Raw genomic sequence first — 16,571 nt, 5'->3', positions numbered from 1 at the left:
CTGGTTACTATTTATTTCTTTTGTAAGTAACCATGGTATAAGCGGGTTAAAGGTAGATGAAGTGTGCTTTATCACTTTTTAACGCACACCGTGGAGGCCAACTAACCCTTACATATTCAACAACTGACCTTCTTATGTTCCGAGGATGTTGCTAAGAATGTTGCTCAAATAGTGAATTTACATGTATTATTATATTTAGAAAATGCCAGTTTTAGATTGTTCTTCTCGGACAAAGCTGAAGCCCTCTATATCACATTTCGATGATTCCTACGTGAAATCTATCGCCCAAATATAGTTTAAATCACCAGCCGTTTTTTTTTTTTACAGAGGATCAAAAATAAACGTTCCCCTCATAAGTTAAGGGGAAACTGGAAGCTAAAAACTAGTTGGACTCCCACTTCTGCCTCGTATCGGCGTTCCCTGTAAATATTGTTAGGCCTTAAACCAGTCCGTGGCCTGAAAAAGGTCGGGGAGCAGTGCCTTAGGCCTGTTTACCGATTCTGTGGTTGTTTTTGAAGATGTTGTTGTTTTAAAGGAAACCACCTGACGCCACGCCGCTGTGTTTCATCTCCAGATACAGACCAGTATTCAGTCTCACGCCATCATCATCCTGCCCAACACGGACGGCATCGAACTGCTGGTGTGCTACGAAGACGAGGGCGTTTACGTCAACACCTACGGCCGCATCACCAAGGATGTGGTGCTGCAATGGGGGGAGATGCCCACCTCAGTGGGTAGGTTTGTTTTGCCTCATTCTTTTATGACATTTCAACAGGAAAATTCTCAATGGTGCCACCTTTCTTAAAATGTTTGCGTGTTCCCGCAGCTTACATCCGCTCCAATCAGATCATGGGGTGGGGGGAGAAGGCCATTGAGATCCGCTCCGTGGAAACGGGCCATCTGGACGGAGTTTTCATGCACAAGAGAGCTCAGAGACTCAAGTTCCTGTGCGAAAGAAATGACAAGGTGAGACCTTCACAGTGAGCCTGTGCTTGTCAGACGTTGGAAGTTCCTGCAAACCCGATCCGGGCTGCACGGTTCTGGTGAAACCACAAGCCTGCAGTGTGAACGTTTAACCAGCGGTTTGTCTAGTTTGGTAGTTTTTCCTGCAATTAAATGCTGTTTAATCCAAGCTCTGACCAAACGGACTCTAAAGGGGTTTTGGAGCACCAAGCATGTCAGGTTTTACTCAGCTTGTTGTGGTTTCGGCTGTGGCAGCAAGCTCACTACTTGGGTTTCTCTTCTCTATTTTATGGATTTTACTTCCTGTTTGTCCAGCCGGGCGAACGGAGTAATAGATTCCTCTTCTGCACCTCAACATCACGTGGATTTTTAGCCGCGACAGCTCAAATAAGGGAAATTGTAGTATGAGAAACCGATCGGCAAAATCGAAAGAAAGTCGGTGTCATCTCTTTCCTGTCTCTTCTTCAGGTGTTTTTCGCATCCGTTCGGTCTGGAGGCTCCAGCCAGGTCTACTTTATGACTTTGGGTCGAAGCAACCTGCTCAGCTGGTAGAGGTCCACACCCTGCTCTCCTCCTCCTCCTCCTCCTCTTCCTCCACCCTCGCTAACACTGGATCTCAGAGCCCGCCACTGACGACTTGTCAACCTTAGGACCACCAGAAGAGAACAATCACCAACCCTTTGAAGCAATCGATACCCAGGACGTTGGGCTCTGAGCCCGGCAGCTCGCCCGGCTCCCAAACCCACAAAGTGAGGACTTGCTTACAAAATGTAACGAGCGGTTAGACGAATAAAAGAAGCAGACGCGACAGAAATGTGAATTCATGAAACCGAGGTGCACGGCTTCTGTTTTCCTCGGTTTTCTTGGTGCTCTTCAGCTTGCCGTGGGATACAGTTTGTACCTCTTTCATTTCCAACTGCTGGGCCGATCAGTTTGACTTCGAACCCGCCGTAGTCAATCTAAGGCTGTCATTCCCTCTTTTGGGAGGAGGTTCCTCTGTACCCGCTTTGCTGATCTCTGATCAGATTCTAGATAGATTCTACAGCAACGTTGTTGACAGGAACTTAAAGGTTAAAGTTGAATACACGGGGACACAGCATGGGGGGAGATTAGTGTGGAGATGCTTTAATAACAGCATGACACAAAGAGGAAGACCTAAAGATGCAGACTGATCTCAGAATAGTATTTTTTCTTTTTCGTTTTGACTCATTCATTATTGAAGATAAGTGTGACTATGTGGAGTTTAACAAAAAAACCAACCCTGCATTTTATCTCCCGATTTGAACATGTATGCACAAGCACCCACGGTCCACACTTTGCTTGCTCTTACTCGGAAACACGTGAAGTGATGAAAGTGCTGTGGGCGTGGCCATGAAAAGAAACCCAAGCTGTTTTATGTGCAGTGAGAAGTTCATCCCCCCCACCTGTAAAGCATGACTGGAGGGCGTAGACGAAGCAGAGAGGAGAGCTCGGCAGGCGAGAGCGGCGTCGGCGGCGATTTAGGATTTTTCTGGGAGTCGGTTTCCCTGCAGGAGGTGGACTTCTATCTTCCATTTCATATTTTTTGGCTCACGTCACCATTTAAGTTTTTTTATTGTTTGTATATGTATTCAATGCACTAAGTGTCAAGAATGTAGAAAGACTCTTTACTGTGTGGTGGTCCAAGGCATGAGACGATGTTTTTGGCTTTGTAATCTTGTCACATGTGATCAATCCTAGATGTTCATGTTAAGACGATTAAAAGCTGCATCAGCAGAACCTCTTTATCAGGTGTAGATTTTTTTTTTTTTCCAATAGTTCCCCTCCGTTTTAGAGTTGACCCCCCCCCTCCTCCCCTCCCGCCCACCTCCACACAGCAGACACGCTTTAACACAAAGTGATAATTGTCAACGCTCTGGAATTTGGTGCAAATCATTTTTTTTCCCCTTATTTGGCTCCTTGTGGGAGAAAAAAAAAACTAAAACCCAATTTTATTCATTTGTTTTTTGTTTTTAAGTATTTTTTTTTTCTGCTGCTGCTCCAATATGTGAAAAACTGAGCTCCACTGGCTGAGCTGACCTCACTTAGCTGGGCTTTCCTCCGTTTCTGCAAACACTCAAACATTGCACACTCACACAGGGGGCACAGCAGAGTCCACTTTGTAATCTCACTTCATGTCAAAACATGTTTTTTTTATGATTTTGTTGTCAGGGCACACTTAGTCTGGCTGTATTTTTCCACCAGAAGTTAACGGCCCACCAACGAACAGCGATGTTCATAAACTTGTTTGAGCTCCCAGTTCTTCTTCTTTTATTGCATCACAGCTAACACAAAATTAGAAAAAAGGATAGTTTTCCCCAACTGTAATCCAATCCAGGATGAGCTTTAAAGTGAAGTCTGGTGAAAAAAGTCGCCTCTTGCTAATTTAAATCAAAACTAAAATGTAATTTATTATGAAAACCACTCAATTCTTTTCAAAAAGAAGAAAAAAAAATCACTTGAAGCTTTGTGTATTAAGTTTTAGATGTAGCTGAGAAGCCTATGTTGTTTCTGTAGGTGTATGTAAAAGTAAAATACGATTGCAGTGACTTAATATTATTACGCTCACTTAGGTGGGGAAATTGTTTACAGAGGCAATTTTCTTTTTTTTGTTACAATAATTTGCATCACAGTATTTATGTTTAATGCATCTTTATTAATGAATTCTGTTTCTGCTTTTTGAGCCTGGTTTTTATTGGATATATAAATATACATAGATATATATATACATATATAAAAAAATCCATTTTGTCATCTCTCCCCTCACTGATGAACCTACTTGCAGAGCATTAAAGGACATGTGTTGTTCATTTCAGGTATTCACAATGTGCTGCTTTAGCGTTGCAACATTGCAGTGATGTTCTTTGCAGGCTTGGATGTGAGGCGACGTGTTTCTGCCGTGCTTCTCCAACTCGTGTCCTCTCTCTGTGTATGACAGGAAGTCGTGTATTTTATTGACTTTTCTTTTTTTGTTCTTTAAAATAAACTTTAAAAATAATTATAAAACCAAAAGAAAGGAGATGTTATCCTCTTCCTGAGGTTTCTGCTGTGGTTTGTTCTTTAAACATACTCGGGGGAGGGGGGGGGGGAGGGGGAGGCATTTTGTAAGAAGTTGGCTAACTGACACACTGGACACGCACATTTTGTTCTCTTTCTCCAAATTTCTTTTATTGTTTTTAAACTAAACTCAACTCTACAACATTTTTTTTCTTAAAGTGAAATCCAAAATTCTCTAAACTTTGTAGTAATGCCTGCTGTAACCGAAGCCCAATAGTTTATTTCCTCATCATCTGGTGTGTTCACATGAAAAATGTCAAACCTGCGTTGGAAAATTTGGACTTGGGTATGAGGCCATCCTGTGGTGTTGGTCTCTCAGGTTTCAGGTTGAGTTTGTGTCTGGGTTCAGATAAAAGGAGAAGTTACCGCTAAGGACATTTTTTCCTGAGTTTGTCTGAAAAGGGCCATGATCATGTGCAGCTGAATTAAGAAAACACATGTGACAATAAGAAATAAAAAAACTAGAAAACGTTGCTTGGTTTATTCAATGGGTTACAAACTCCCCTTAATTTTCATTTTATTAGAGCAAAACGTAAAAATTACAATTTGAAAAGTTGAGGTTTTAATTTGAGATGCTGCAATGTAAACTCTCGTTATGGTAGTAGATTCATTACAAAAACAGGATCCTGACCTTTAATAATCAGATGTAAATTGAACGTCTGTTTCATTAAATCCTTGATTATCATAGTTTAATTTTATTTCTTTCCTACTTTCAGGGCCGTCTTTATTTTGTGTATTCATTGATGTTGGGGGAACAGGAAAAAGAATCATTTCTGAATCATATTTTCCTTATTAATTTTGTGCATCAACTTGCTTTTGCCTCACTTGGCAGTGTTCCACATTGTCTACTCCCACGGCTGAGGGTCAGATGATTTATTATTGCAGCGATCAGATTTTAGTTTGTGTTTGCCCTAATTTAAAATCTGCAGATTCAAAAGGATCTGACATTTTCGGATGCGACGTGAATGGATTTTACATTTAAAAACTGGTTTGTTTTGTTTTTTGTTTTACATTCAGATGGAGGATTAAAATGGGAATTGTGAGTCAAATTTATAAACAAATCGTCATTAAAAACTCGTTTAGGGACCCACAAAAAAATGGAGCGATGGTCCGTCTTTTATAAAAATGAATGTAGGAGAATTCATATAGAATTTTGGAATTTAATTGGAACTCTTTTTCATTTTACAAATGTCTTGGAACAATCCTTTGATCTCTACACGCCTTTATCTGGCGTAGATTTTTTTTTCTTTCCAAAGCCGTGTTAGTCCCTAAAACCCAGTTTTGGCTCCGTTTTTTAAGGCCCCTTGTGGCCGGGATAGGCTCCAGCAGCCACATAAAACAGAAGGAAATTAATGTAATCTGTTTTTTTCCTGCTCAAAAAAAAAAGAATTTAAAGCTGTTTATAGAGCTGATTTAAAAAAAATATGAGAAAAGTGACAAAGATGTGCAGGAAGCCCTTTTTTATTGATCCTTTAAGAAAACTAAATGACTTTTGCATTTCTACAAGCTCTGATGTTTATTTTAAGGATGAAACAAATATTAGGTTCCAGTTCTTTTCTGCGTTCTAGCTTTGTTTCCCGCCTTTTTTCTAAAGCTTTCTCTTCAGTCTGACTTCGTGTCACACCTTGGCTCTGGTAATGATCACGATGATCCTCTTTGTTTCTGATATGACTTCATACATTCCTTTTATCCTGCCATTCCCCTGCTTTTGTGTGTTTGATTACCCCCTCTCATCTTTTCTGCCCTTGTATCCCCCATCAGTGACTATCTGACCACATGTGGACCAAGAGTAGCGAAGCAGGTGTGTAAAAACTAAAATCTCAGTGTCAGGATGTTGCAGATATTGAGGTTATCTCAAGAATTCCCAAAACACGCAACATCCGCTCTCTGTGTTCCGTCATGTGGCCTCAATGAACAGGCTGCTCTGCAGCTGTGACCTTTAGCCTCTCAACAGTGGGTCAAAATAGACTTTTTTATTTCTATAACTCTTATATTAACCCCCAGCTTCTTAAAAATTGTTCTGTTTGTTTTTTTAAATAGAAGTCTTTAGGATGTTGGCTTGTTGGAGCCAGCAGGTACTTCCTGTTGGGATTGTGATCAAACGCCTGTGAACGGGCTTCAGGTAACATGTGAGGATTTGTTTAGCAGAATGAGCTCCATCGCACGGCCTGGTGACAGACTGACGGTAAAGCTCAGCGCTCTGCTGTGTTCATGTGTTGCCGTGGACCTCCCTGCTTTCTGTGACTCCTCATCTTGCCTCACCTCCATGTCTACTTTGGAAAAAATGCCCATTCAGGATTAACACTCAAACAAACTGAGTAATATATGGATAAGAAATCAGAAGAGTGGACGGCATCTCAGTCACGCAGGGAGATGACAAAGCAGTGAGCTGTACATTAGTAAAGATCAGTTTTTACAACTTTCCTTCACGTCTTCCTTGATTTTTGTAGTTACTCATCAGCAGCGTTTGATTTTAGAACTATTAGAGCTGCTTCCACAGCGAAACTCCTGCACATTTATTTTACTAAACCAAACTCCAACGGTGTTTTGATGAAGAAATCCAAATAATTCCACTTGTTTTGGGGGTTCATAAAAAACTAAATTTACCATTAAATTCTGTTGTCTTTTGAAAATGTACTAATTACATAGATTTGCATATATTGGCATTTTTGTTAGTCTGGTACAGGTAAATCATTTTGTCATCAGAATTTAGTTTAATTAGCTATAATTAGATGTTTTTTTTGTTTTTTGCTCCTTTTCATGCTATATTTATAATCCAAAAGTTACAAAAAATAATTTATTGGACAACCATTTTTATAAAACATTTTTTTAAACGTATAAAATGGTCCAAGAATTAACAAATCTAAATGAAAGTTTCTGCCTTTCAAACTAAACCAACATGACGATAGTAATTTAATATCTTTGTGAAAATGTTTAACATCAACAAGCTTTTCAGTTCTTCTTTTCATCTCTGAAAACAATTGAAACTGTTAATTAAATATTATTTAGTTGAAAAAAACTAAATCTGACTATGATAAAAGCTGCAAATTCAATTATGGATGATATGGATTTTTTTTTTTAACTAAATTCTGATTTTGTCACTGTATATGTATGAAAAACCAAAATCTAGCCCAGCATCCATCTGGATGTGCAATGATAGACGTCATGTTTCAATATGTACAGATCTATGCATATAAAAACCATTGCGGCTTTTAAACCTGCAAAAGAAAAGATCTAATTTACTTTACTCACACTGTTTGATCAGTCACAGAAATGTATTCTAATGTCATCGGGGATACAGGAAGAGAAACAAAACTAAACATTTGTCAAGCCAAACTTTTTTAACAATGAACCTTTCTCACACAATGTATGTGACAATGTTTGTGTACATCCTGTGTGATCAGCAGACATGAATGGGGAGCTGTGCAGTACACTGCGTTACATTGGGAAACTTGAGAAATTTCCATGTGATGAGGGGTGGGAACCTTGAAACGGGAGCTTAGGTTTCCCCAGAGCCAATAAGAGCTGCTCACTCGCTGCTGTAGTCCAGGCTGTCATCACCACCACCTCTTCTGTTTGGCAGAACCATCTCACTGCTAAGACCACCAGGCTCACCTGAACACTGTGAGTACCATTTATTAATAATCGTAAAGCCATATATGCCTCAGAGTGGGCGTTGATTGTGTTTAGGGGTACAGGCTTTTATTTTGAAATGCAAAGAAATATCAGCAAATGTGAAGGATTGCACTTTTTTGTGCTCAGATCGAATTTTGAGGATTTTTTTTTTAAATTCACATTTTGATGTCCTGTTAAAAAACAGAAAAATGTTGAAGGTTTTTTTTTATTTTTAAAAATTTCATTTTTATTGTAAATACTATGTAAAATATGTTGCTACATTTTTAAAAAAAATATTAACACGTGTTTTAGAGCTTTAATGTGTATCAATAATCAAAAAATTATCAAAACGTTTAAAAAAATACGAAATCTTATCAAACTTTACCCAGTTATTAATTGTTTAAATGGTTTTTATGCTTATTTTACAATTGTTTACGTTTTATTTATTTTTTTGGTCAAAGTAAAAAATGCATAAAAATGTTAAAAGTTGATTCTATTGTTTCGTACTTCTGTTTAATTTCCTGTTACTATAGAGAGAAAATAGCAATAAAAGCAGAAAATGAAGGTTTTGGGTCATTCACTTGTTTTTTTTGTTTTTTTTGATTAATGAATAGTAAATCCACAAATTCAAAGTGTCTGCATGAAAAAAACGCGCATACAGAAGTTTAAATTAGGTAGCGTACCATCCATTGACCAAGTTTCCATTAGGGGCTGAAATGTGTCTCAATGAGCGTTGACTCAAGGATATGAAGACCTAATTACAACACTGACACTCCCACAGAAATCACTAATGTGACCTCTACAACCACAACACTCCCACAGTTTATGAATGGACCGCTTCTCCATGACATGCTGAAACCAAGAGTTGTGTGTGGAAAAGATGGATCACTCGTGCATGCGTGAGTGCGCCTGAAAAAGTAGGGACATGTGTCAGCTGATGCCTGCAATTACAGACACAGAAGCAGAAGTGAAAATAAGATGGCAGTTTATGGAAATCATGTCTTTCTGCTGCAAAACGCATCTGCAGGATGTTAGGAGTTATCAGTTCTATCAGGTGAAAGTCCAACTGAATAAAATAGTTACAGAACAGGACATATGGGAAGCGTTTGTGATGGAAATGATGTCATAACACATTCAAACTGGTTAAATATATGGCAGAATTATTAATATGGATATGTTTGCAAAACATTGATTAAAAATGCATGAAATTATAAGATATGATGTGAAGTATAAAGATTGGCAAAGTTCAGAGGATTTTCATTTGACATCATCAGCAATTTAACCCTAAATAAAAATAAATAAAATAAAAGCTCATTTTTCATCCATAAATCTATCATTTTTAGCTATTTTTCACAAAAACACCTAAAAAACAAATTGATTTCTGCACAAATGTTTGACAATAAACTTTGTCGTAATTTTTCTATATAAACCTGCATTTGAAACAAAGTATTTAAAATAAGAAAAAGTACAGGAAAGTATAAAAATGTCACTTTACCCATGTATTTTGTCCAGTTTCTACAGAAAATGTACTTTGAAAACCTAAACGTAATCACAGTTACGTAATAAAGTTGCCAATTTAGATGAACTTTGGCCTTCTAAGGTGACTCATCACACTCATTTGCTCAGGCCGCCGTAGTTGAATTTGACGCCCTGCGAGGGGGCGGGATGATGGGAGTGTCTGATGACGACTTTAAGACGCCATGAGTTTCAAACGCTACAAAAGAGTTTCAATCAGGGATAAAAAATAAAAAAACCTGAACTGAAGAAAATAAAGAGCTCAGGACAAAAATATTCATGCATCTTATTTTTGTTTTCCTGCACTCCAGAACGTGATTTTAGTTTGAAAAGCAAGTGTTTTTTTCTGTAGTTTTTATTGGTAATTATTGTTTTTTTTCCATATTTTTCTTTAGTGAATATTGTCGGACTGAATATTTTCCTCATCAGAGAGTCGGGACAGATCCTGCTCGGTTGGATTCTTGCATTTGTGGATCTCTGATCTCAGATCTGTTCCTGTAGACTGCCACCATGGTCTGCTTGGCCCTGATGTTTGCTGCTGTCATCACTGTACGTGTTAGTGGACAACCTAGGTTACCTCCTCTGCCTATCAAAGGTAAGCCCAATGTGTTTTCCCTTTTTTCTAGTCATTTTTAAAAAATTCTACAAATCTAAAAGCATAAATCTTTTTCCTGTTTCAGACGGCTGCCATCAGGTGGATCCAGAGGTGGGGATTTTCAGAAAGGAGGGCGAGGCTGTAATCCTCCATTTCCCAATCTTCAGTGGTGTTCTTAAAGCGCGTAAAATCCTCCCACCAGCGGCAAAGTTCGTCATCAGTAAGAAGAACGGCACCGATGCAGTGACCTATGAGGCAGAAGGCCGCGTCCAGCAGCACGCCACCCAACTCTGGTTCCTCCCAGCTCAGGCGTCCGACTCAGGGGAATATTCCTGCACTTACAGGTAAAAAGCTCTATTTCCTTGTGTACTGTATAGTCAAGACCCACCCCAATGTAAATGGTGTTCTTAACATGTTTTTGTGGCATTTTTCTCATGATGGAGGACAAACTAATGAAATTAAGCTTAAATTGTAGTATTTCTTTTTACAAATGTTAATCAGGAGCAGGCAGAAAAATGTTTTTCGATAAAGAGCCTTTTTGTGACAGAAAATATTCCGGGAGGGCCTCCAGCTCCCTGCTCTGCTCCATTCTGATGCCTCCACTTGTAGACAAACAGATCCGTGCACGTCTTTGTTTTCCTCGTCTGAGCTGGAATCTGGATCTACACTGTACGGCTGAGCAGCTACGATATTGCTCGACATTTTTGTTGCACCGGAACTGCTAGCTTGAGGTTAGCTAGTGGGAGAGCGTTTAAACAGATGGTTGATGGGAAGTGGGGGCGGACTTACTCCGCGCCAACTGTTCCACTCACAACTCCGAAGGAAATTTCTAATGAGCTCCCGCCGCTCTGCAGAAAAACTATGTCCTAGAAAATGACACAGGTTTTTTTTTTTAGTTTTTTTTTTAATTTTGGCTAAAAACTGCATGATCCTAATTAAAAGACCACTGAGAACAACCTTTTAAAATAGATCAAAAGAGGACAGGAGTGGGACTTTAAAGGACCCCCTTAAATTAGCTTGGATTAGAATTGAATAAAAAGAAAAATTCACTTGCCAATACATGAGAAGACAAAAAAAAAAGTTTTCCTACTGGTTATAACTAGAAAATAATACAAAACACAGGTTTATTTACAAAATGCATCAAATATGATCTAGAGGGGAGTTTTTTTATCGCTGTTTAGATATTTTGTACTTTTTAAAGCAAGAAAACTAAACTTTCTTTTAAGCTGGTTCATCCAGCAGGTGACGTCTTGAAGTTGAGTCATGGCATCTAGACTGAAAATGTTAAGTCCTGATGCTCTCACTCAACTCCAAGATATCCTTCTTTTAAGTTTTTCATCAGTGTTATTTCACAAAGGTGCCCCACAAACGAATATTTCGAGTTTTAATCTCCTTCCATAAAGGGTGACCTACTTGTTGCTTCATTCCCTCTGTGCAAACATATTTCATGCAACAGCTCAGCTCTGCCTCTGACTGAACTCATCCGTCTGCACCTTTGCAGAAATGAAACCTACTGCGTGACCGGGAGCATCACTCTGAGCGTGTTTGACAGCGGCTCCGTTGACATGGCAAAGCTGTCCTATCCGTGGACAGCCACAGAGGGAGAGGAGCTGACAATTTTCTGTCCGGCTCTCGGCTCCTTCAACAAGAGCAACACACTAATAGAGTGGTTCAAGGTGAGTTTAGAAAAACCTGCAGATCTGCTTCAGCACTGGATGTTTCATGCAGAGCCCTGGATTTGGCATTAAAGCCAAATAAATAAATAAACTGTTCTTTCAAATTTATCAATTTAGTGTTATGCGTGCACAAGTTGGTAATTTGTAAAAACAAATGAGTATTTTATTAGTATTTTGTGCCCACAAGTTAGTATTTGGAGCATACAAAATAGTAAAATGTAAGCACAAATTAGCATTTAATTGATATTTTGTGGGCAGAAATGAGTAGCAGGAATTGACAAAAAGTAATCTGGCTACAGAATGTTAATTTGTGGCTACAAAATGCTAATTTGAGCACACACAATGCTAATTAGTGACTGATTAGTGGCTAGAAAACTGTAACTGCTATTTGGTCATTTTTATTTTGTGGGCAGAAATTAGTAACAGGAATTGAAAATGCTAATTTGTGACAAAAAAACACAGATTTGTGCGCAAAGAATGCAAATTTTGAGTGCACAAAATGCTAATTTGTGTATACAAAATGCTAATTAGAGGCTAATTGGTAGCTACAAAACTGTAATTGGTATTCAGTAATTTGTATTTTGTGGGCACAAATTCATAGTAGGAGTTGAAAATACTAATTTGTGTCCACTAAATCCAATTTTTTATATTTTTTTGCCAACAATCACTGTTTTTTGTGTCCAGGAAATGCTAATAAAAAGTTCATTTGTGCCCACAAAAATCATAATTTGAGTGAACCTTCTTTTTTTTGATGACATGTCCAGGGCTCCGTAGTTTCAGTACGTTGATCCTAACTTTCCCTTCTCTGACAGGGCTCCAGCCTCACTGCTCTTCAGCCGAGTCAGAGAGACTTCTTTCACTGGGATGGAGGGATGCTTCTGATTCCTGCTGTGATGTCATCGCATGCAGGTCTGTACACCTGCCAGCTCACTGTGCTCATCAACAACCAGCAATACAAAGTCAGCAGGACCCTTCAAGTCCATGTGCAAGGTTAGTGATCTCTAAAGGCTCTGATTATATTTGGAGTTTAAGATGTTTTATTTTTTTCTCTTTAAACTCAAAATAAACCTGAATTTACCTGCAGGTGACTTCATTAAGGGAAGAAAAAAAATTTCCAGCAAGAAACAAAATTTAAAAAACTAAGAATAACTTTTGGTAAATTTTCCCAATCAATGGAGGCGTAATTTAACTCAACAAAAATATTGCTTTGTCTGAATATGAGACATCAAAACTTAGCTTTTTGACATTTTCATCAGTTTATGCAGAAGGTAAAGCTTATTTAAATTGATTACATTTTCTCCAAAAGAAAAATTGAAAGTTATGCTGCACAGTGATTGCTAACACAGCAGTGATCACATGTCTAGTCAATATATGAATAATGATAATTTGCTCTTCAAGCTTGTCATCTGACATGACTCATCGGTGCCCTCTAGTGGGCAAACAGGAGCATTACAGCAAACCCACACACCACATGCCTTTCATGCCTTTAAAAGTTTAAATGCTTAAATATTTTGCTGTCTGACTCAGAACTGGAAACCAATCCAACAACGTCTACAACCTCCACAACCTCCAACGTGGACATGCTCATCAGCAGCACCTTCAGCACTTTCAAAAGTAAGTCTGTCTTTTCTTTCTTTTTTCGTTGAGCAGTTTTCTTTCTTATTCTGATATTCCTAATTACTTTTTTTTTATGTCTCCTCTCCAGAAGTCAAACCTCCTGCAATCGTTTCACCTCTCAATGGGACCGTTTTTGAAAGTTCCCATGGTGCGTCAAAACAAAAAAAGTCAACTGATTTTGCCTGAATAATAGTTATATATGCAACAAAATCTATCTTTGGTGCTGATATATTACCTGCAAAAGGTCTAACGCAGACTCCTCTCCCTTTCTTTCAGGTTCGGGGCTGGAAATGTTCTGTCAGGTGCTCACCGAGTGTCCAACAGCAGATTCAACTTTGGTCATGTGGCAGGTAGACGAGCAGTCAGTGGAGTCCTCTTATTTGAGCAGAAGAGCTCTGCAAGGAGGGAGAGAGTAGGTTGATTTAATGAACCAATTAAATGTTTTTTTCTGAAGGAAGATGGGTAATATTTACTCAGAAAGAGTCCACATGAGAACATTTTTCTTGTACCTTTTTTAGTGTTTTTGCTGAAAATCTTTACGTTTTCTTTTCTGTTTCCGTCTCTCCAGGGTAACCAGGGTGTCCACAATGTGTCAGATTGAATTGAGGCTAATTATTGCGGATATATCTGAAGAAGATGACCATGTGGAGATAAAGTGTGTCGCTCAGAACGTGGGAGGGAGACAGGAAGTTGTTGCCCTGATTAAAGTGGAAGGTTTGTGTTGTTTTTGTGTGTTTCATTAACTACTTTAAATGTTTCCACCAGCAAACGTTGCAATAACTGAGAAGAAAGTAGAAATGCATTTTGGGAAAATGGCTCACATGTCGTTTCTTCACAGACGCCACCGTGACGTGGGTGATCGTAGCAGTGGTGGCCTTGTGCTTCTTCCTGGTTGTGGTCTCCATCTTCCTCTATGTCCTCTTCAAACCCAAAGAGAAGAAGAAGATGGATTATTTTCTGGCTCGGCAGAGCAGCACTTTTTCAGTTTAGATACTCGATAACTTCTTTATTGTGTTACATCACCTCATCCTTTCATGGAACCAAACAGCTGTTTTTCTATCTGTACAGCGGGACTACTGTAGGCATTTGGTTTTCTGAAATATCTGCTTCTTGTAGAAAATGTAATGATATAGTTAAGTTATTTTCTTAGGATTTTATCGTTAAATTTCTTGTGAAATTATGAAAGCAGGTTTGTTTCAAACTACTGAATGTAACTGTTTGACTCAAATGGTCACGATGCTCCACCTCAGACTTGAATTCTGTCAGAAGCGTTTGCTTGCAGTTGATCCAACGGCGTGTAACTTTAACACAATTCTGTATTGATATTGTTTTGATTGTTTTTCTATTTGTGTATTTTTTGTTTTGTTTTTATGCAGCAACGTTTAATGAACATAGTGTATTTCTTTTTTACTTTTGTGCTTCTAAATGCTCCTAACTTACCTTTGCACATTTATTTTCATCAAAACATGTTGTTTTTGACACTGTGCTGTGCATTTGGATGTCTGTTGGTCTGTGAATAAACATTATGTGTTTGTACATTCCCAAATGATTTATAAAAATGACCCTTTGACTCATTTATCTTTTCACTTAAGGGCCATAAGAACCAACTACATGAGGCAAAAGTCCTTGCAGCTATTTGTATCCCTGAACTGTGTCATTGCTTTGAGAAGTCCCGCCCACTCTGTTCACACACGCACACACACACACACCCACACACACACGCACACACACACACAAAAAAAACTCTGTCTATATATTCACAGAGAAGTAAACACTCACCGTCCCAAAAACCTTGAATAAACAAACAGCTTCAGGTGAGCGACCAGTGTTAGGAACAGTATTTGAACCCCATATAACCATGCATCTTACTTGATATATGCATTTCTGAGACCTCTATCTCATTAGTACGGAGCCCTCCAGGTGCCAGTCGTTAAGAAGAAAAAAATCAGATAAGCAGTGCCCACGGATTAATCAATTGTGCTTGTACTGTTGTGTATGGAAGCAATTCTCTAGCATAATTAAAAATAAAAGTCAAAACCAGAAATGCTTTTTCATTTTCAAAATCTGACTGCATCAAATGTCTTACAATTAAAATGAAAAATCAATACTTCAAAATACTTTTTCCTTTTCTACTTAAAAACCACTGCAATAGTGTTGCATTATTCAATCCCACTTAGCATTTCCAGAGGGGAGGCAGAGCGATGACATCAGTGCTATCTCCGTGTGTCCGGCTGGCTGCAATGCGGCCAGGCTTGTAGCTTTGTGTTAGCAGCAGAGGAGAGGGCTTTGGTTTTGAAATTCTGATGATTTTACACAGCTTCTGTGGTGTCCAGAACAAAATAAAGGCTGATGTAATTCCCAGATATTTACATCCAAGATGCTCATCGTGTCATTGCCAGGGAATTACCCAAATTTATATGATGGTTTACAGTTTCTCAGGACTACGTAGCAGCATTTCCGCCTTCTGCGGTCCTCCTTCGGACGCAGCGCGGTTCGTCGAACCCCCCTCCCCGGACAAGCTTTGTCTTCGGACCGGCAGTCGCCCCACGATCCAAAGTTCCAGATTGCCGAAGGCGGAAGTGTTGCTACGCAGATCTGAGAAACTGTAAACCATCATATAAATTTGGGTAATTCCCTGGCAATGCCACGATGAGCATCTTGGATGTAAATATCTGGGAATTACATCAGCCTTTATTTTGTTCTGGACACCACTGGAAAGACACATTTTTATTTATTCTACAGAATTGCTTCCATAGTTGTACAATCGTGGGCTTTGGTTGTGAACAATCGTGGGCGTGCACACATTCCATGTGCATGTCTCTGAGCAGAGCAGCTAGGGAGGGTGCTTTGTTACAGTGTGCGCAACCGAGGAGGCTTTGGAGCAACCGAGGAGGCTTTGGACCGCAGTCCGTCCGCCTGTTCTGCGTGAGCCGACTGCTGGACTCAGAGGAACTGTGTCTCCCGGGAGATTTGGATCTCTACATTTCCTTGAGGAGCGGCTTTGGAATGAACAGTCCTGAGAAACTGTGCAAACAATCACGTAAATTTGTGTCACTAGTCGGGTCCAAACAAAATTAAGGCTGATGTTATTCCAGTTTAACCCTTGTGCTATCCTAGGCACGTTCACATCGGGAGTTGGGTCATCTGGACCCCACTAGACAGTGCGCTAAACATTTTTCTTCAATGATTTGTGATCTTCACTGGTGTCCATGGATTACATTAAATCCTCTTCACCTTTATCCACCTTTGTCATGGTAGGGAGAACACATCAATGGTCATCTTGACCCCATAGGATAGCACAAAGGTTAAGTTTATCCATGGCTAAATGTTGTTAGCACGTATCAACCTAATGCTAACCCTTCTTCTGGGTCCGTTCAGCCAAAAAAAAAAGCACTGGGAGCACGGATTAAAAAAACTATAAGCGAACATGCACTTACTAATAATCAAAAAAATAATAAAAGCCTGTTTAGAAGATCATCTCGCTCCATGTCGGAGCTTTGTTTACAACGGAATTC

At 39.2% G+C, this 16,571-nt stretch overlaps 2 protein-coding genes and 1 long non-coding RNA gene across 18 annotated transcripts in view; 2 read left to right on the top strand and 1 right to left on the bottom strand.

Annotated features, from left to right (window-relative positions):
• LOC101157981 (mitogen-activated protein kinase kinase kinase kinase 4) overlaps positions 1 to 3,997 on the top strand; it is a 77,748-nt gene extending 73,751 nt beyond the window's left edge. For all 15 annotated transcript variants that reach the window (XM_078939135.1, XM_078939139.1, XM_078939137.1 and 12 more), the window contains 3 exons: positions 575 to 734; positions 827 to 966; positions 1,432 to 3,997. In XM_078939135.1, coding sequence (XP_078795261.1) covers positions 575 to 734; positions 827 to 966; positions 1,432 to 1,515 — 384 coding nt within the window. In that variant the 3' untranslated portion in view covers positions 1,516 to 3,997. The remainder of the gene's footprint in view (positions 1 to 574; positions 735 to 826; positions 967 to 1,431) is intronic.
• A 3,562-nt stretch (positions 3,998 to 7,559) lies between these two features.
• Positions 7,560 to 14,627, top strand: LOC101157738 (interleukin-1 receptor type 2). 2 transcript variants are annotated; one of them, XM_020713334.3, is made up of 10 exons: positions 7,560 to 7,662; positions 9,670 to 9,763; positions 9,849 to 10,107; positions 11,265 to 11,439; positions 12,252 to 12,429; positions 12,967 to 13,053; positions 13,145 to 13,204; positions 13,333 to 13,468; positions 13,625 to 13,770; positions 13,895 to 14,627. In XM_020713334.3, the coding sequence occupies exons 2-10, from the start codon at positions 9,679 to 9,681 to the stop codon at positions 14,044 to 14,046; spliced, it is 1,278 nt and encodes a 425-aa protein (XP_020568993.1). In that variant the 5' UTR covers positions 7,560 to 7,662; positions 9,670 to 9,678; the 3' UTR covers positions 14,047 to 14,627. The 2 variants fall into 2 exon arrangements, with proteins under 2 accessions (XP_020568993.1, XP_023806420.1); XM_023950652.2 differs by having other exon boundaries at positions 7,570 to 7,662; positions 9,564 to 9,763.
• LOC105356740 (uncharacterized) overlaps positions 13,318 to 16,571 on the bottom strand; it is a 6,314-nt gene continuing 3,060 nt past the window's right edge. The window contains exons 2-3 of the long non-coding RNA XR_002872457.2: positions 13,878 to 13,976; positions 13,318 to 13,451 (exon numbers count right to left, since the gene is read on the bottom strand). This is a non-coding gene — a long non-coding RNA (uncharacterized LOC105356740). The remainder of the gene's footprint in view (positions 13,452 to 13,877; positions 13,977 to 16,571) is intronic.

This window comes from Oryzias latipes, chromosome 21 (genome assembly GCF_053564925.1).
Source record: "Oryzias latipes strain Hd-rR chromosome 21, Olatipes_Hd-rR_3.1".
Taxonomy (NCBI): Eukaryota; Metazoa; Chordata; class Actinopteri; order Beloniformes; family Adrianichthyidae; genus Oryzias; species Oryzias latipes.
The sequence above is the reverse complement of the archived record's forward strand: the minus strand, read 5'-3'. Positions and strand labels throughout refer to the sequence as shown.

Coding starts and splice junctions, on each gene's coding strand:
- LOC101157738 (XM_020713334.3), top strand. CDS start 9,679: ATGGTCTGCTTGGCCCTGATGTTTGCTGCTGTCATCACTGTACGTGTT. Junction 9,764..9,848: donor ACCTCCTCTGCCTATCAAAG/GTAAGCCCAATG, acceptor TTCCTGTTTCAG/ACGGCTGCCATCAGGTGGAT. Junction 12,430..12,966: donor CCTTCAAGTCCATGTGCAAG/GTTAGTGATCTC, acceptor TGTCTGACTCAG/AACTGGAAACCAATCCAACA.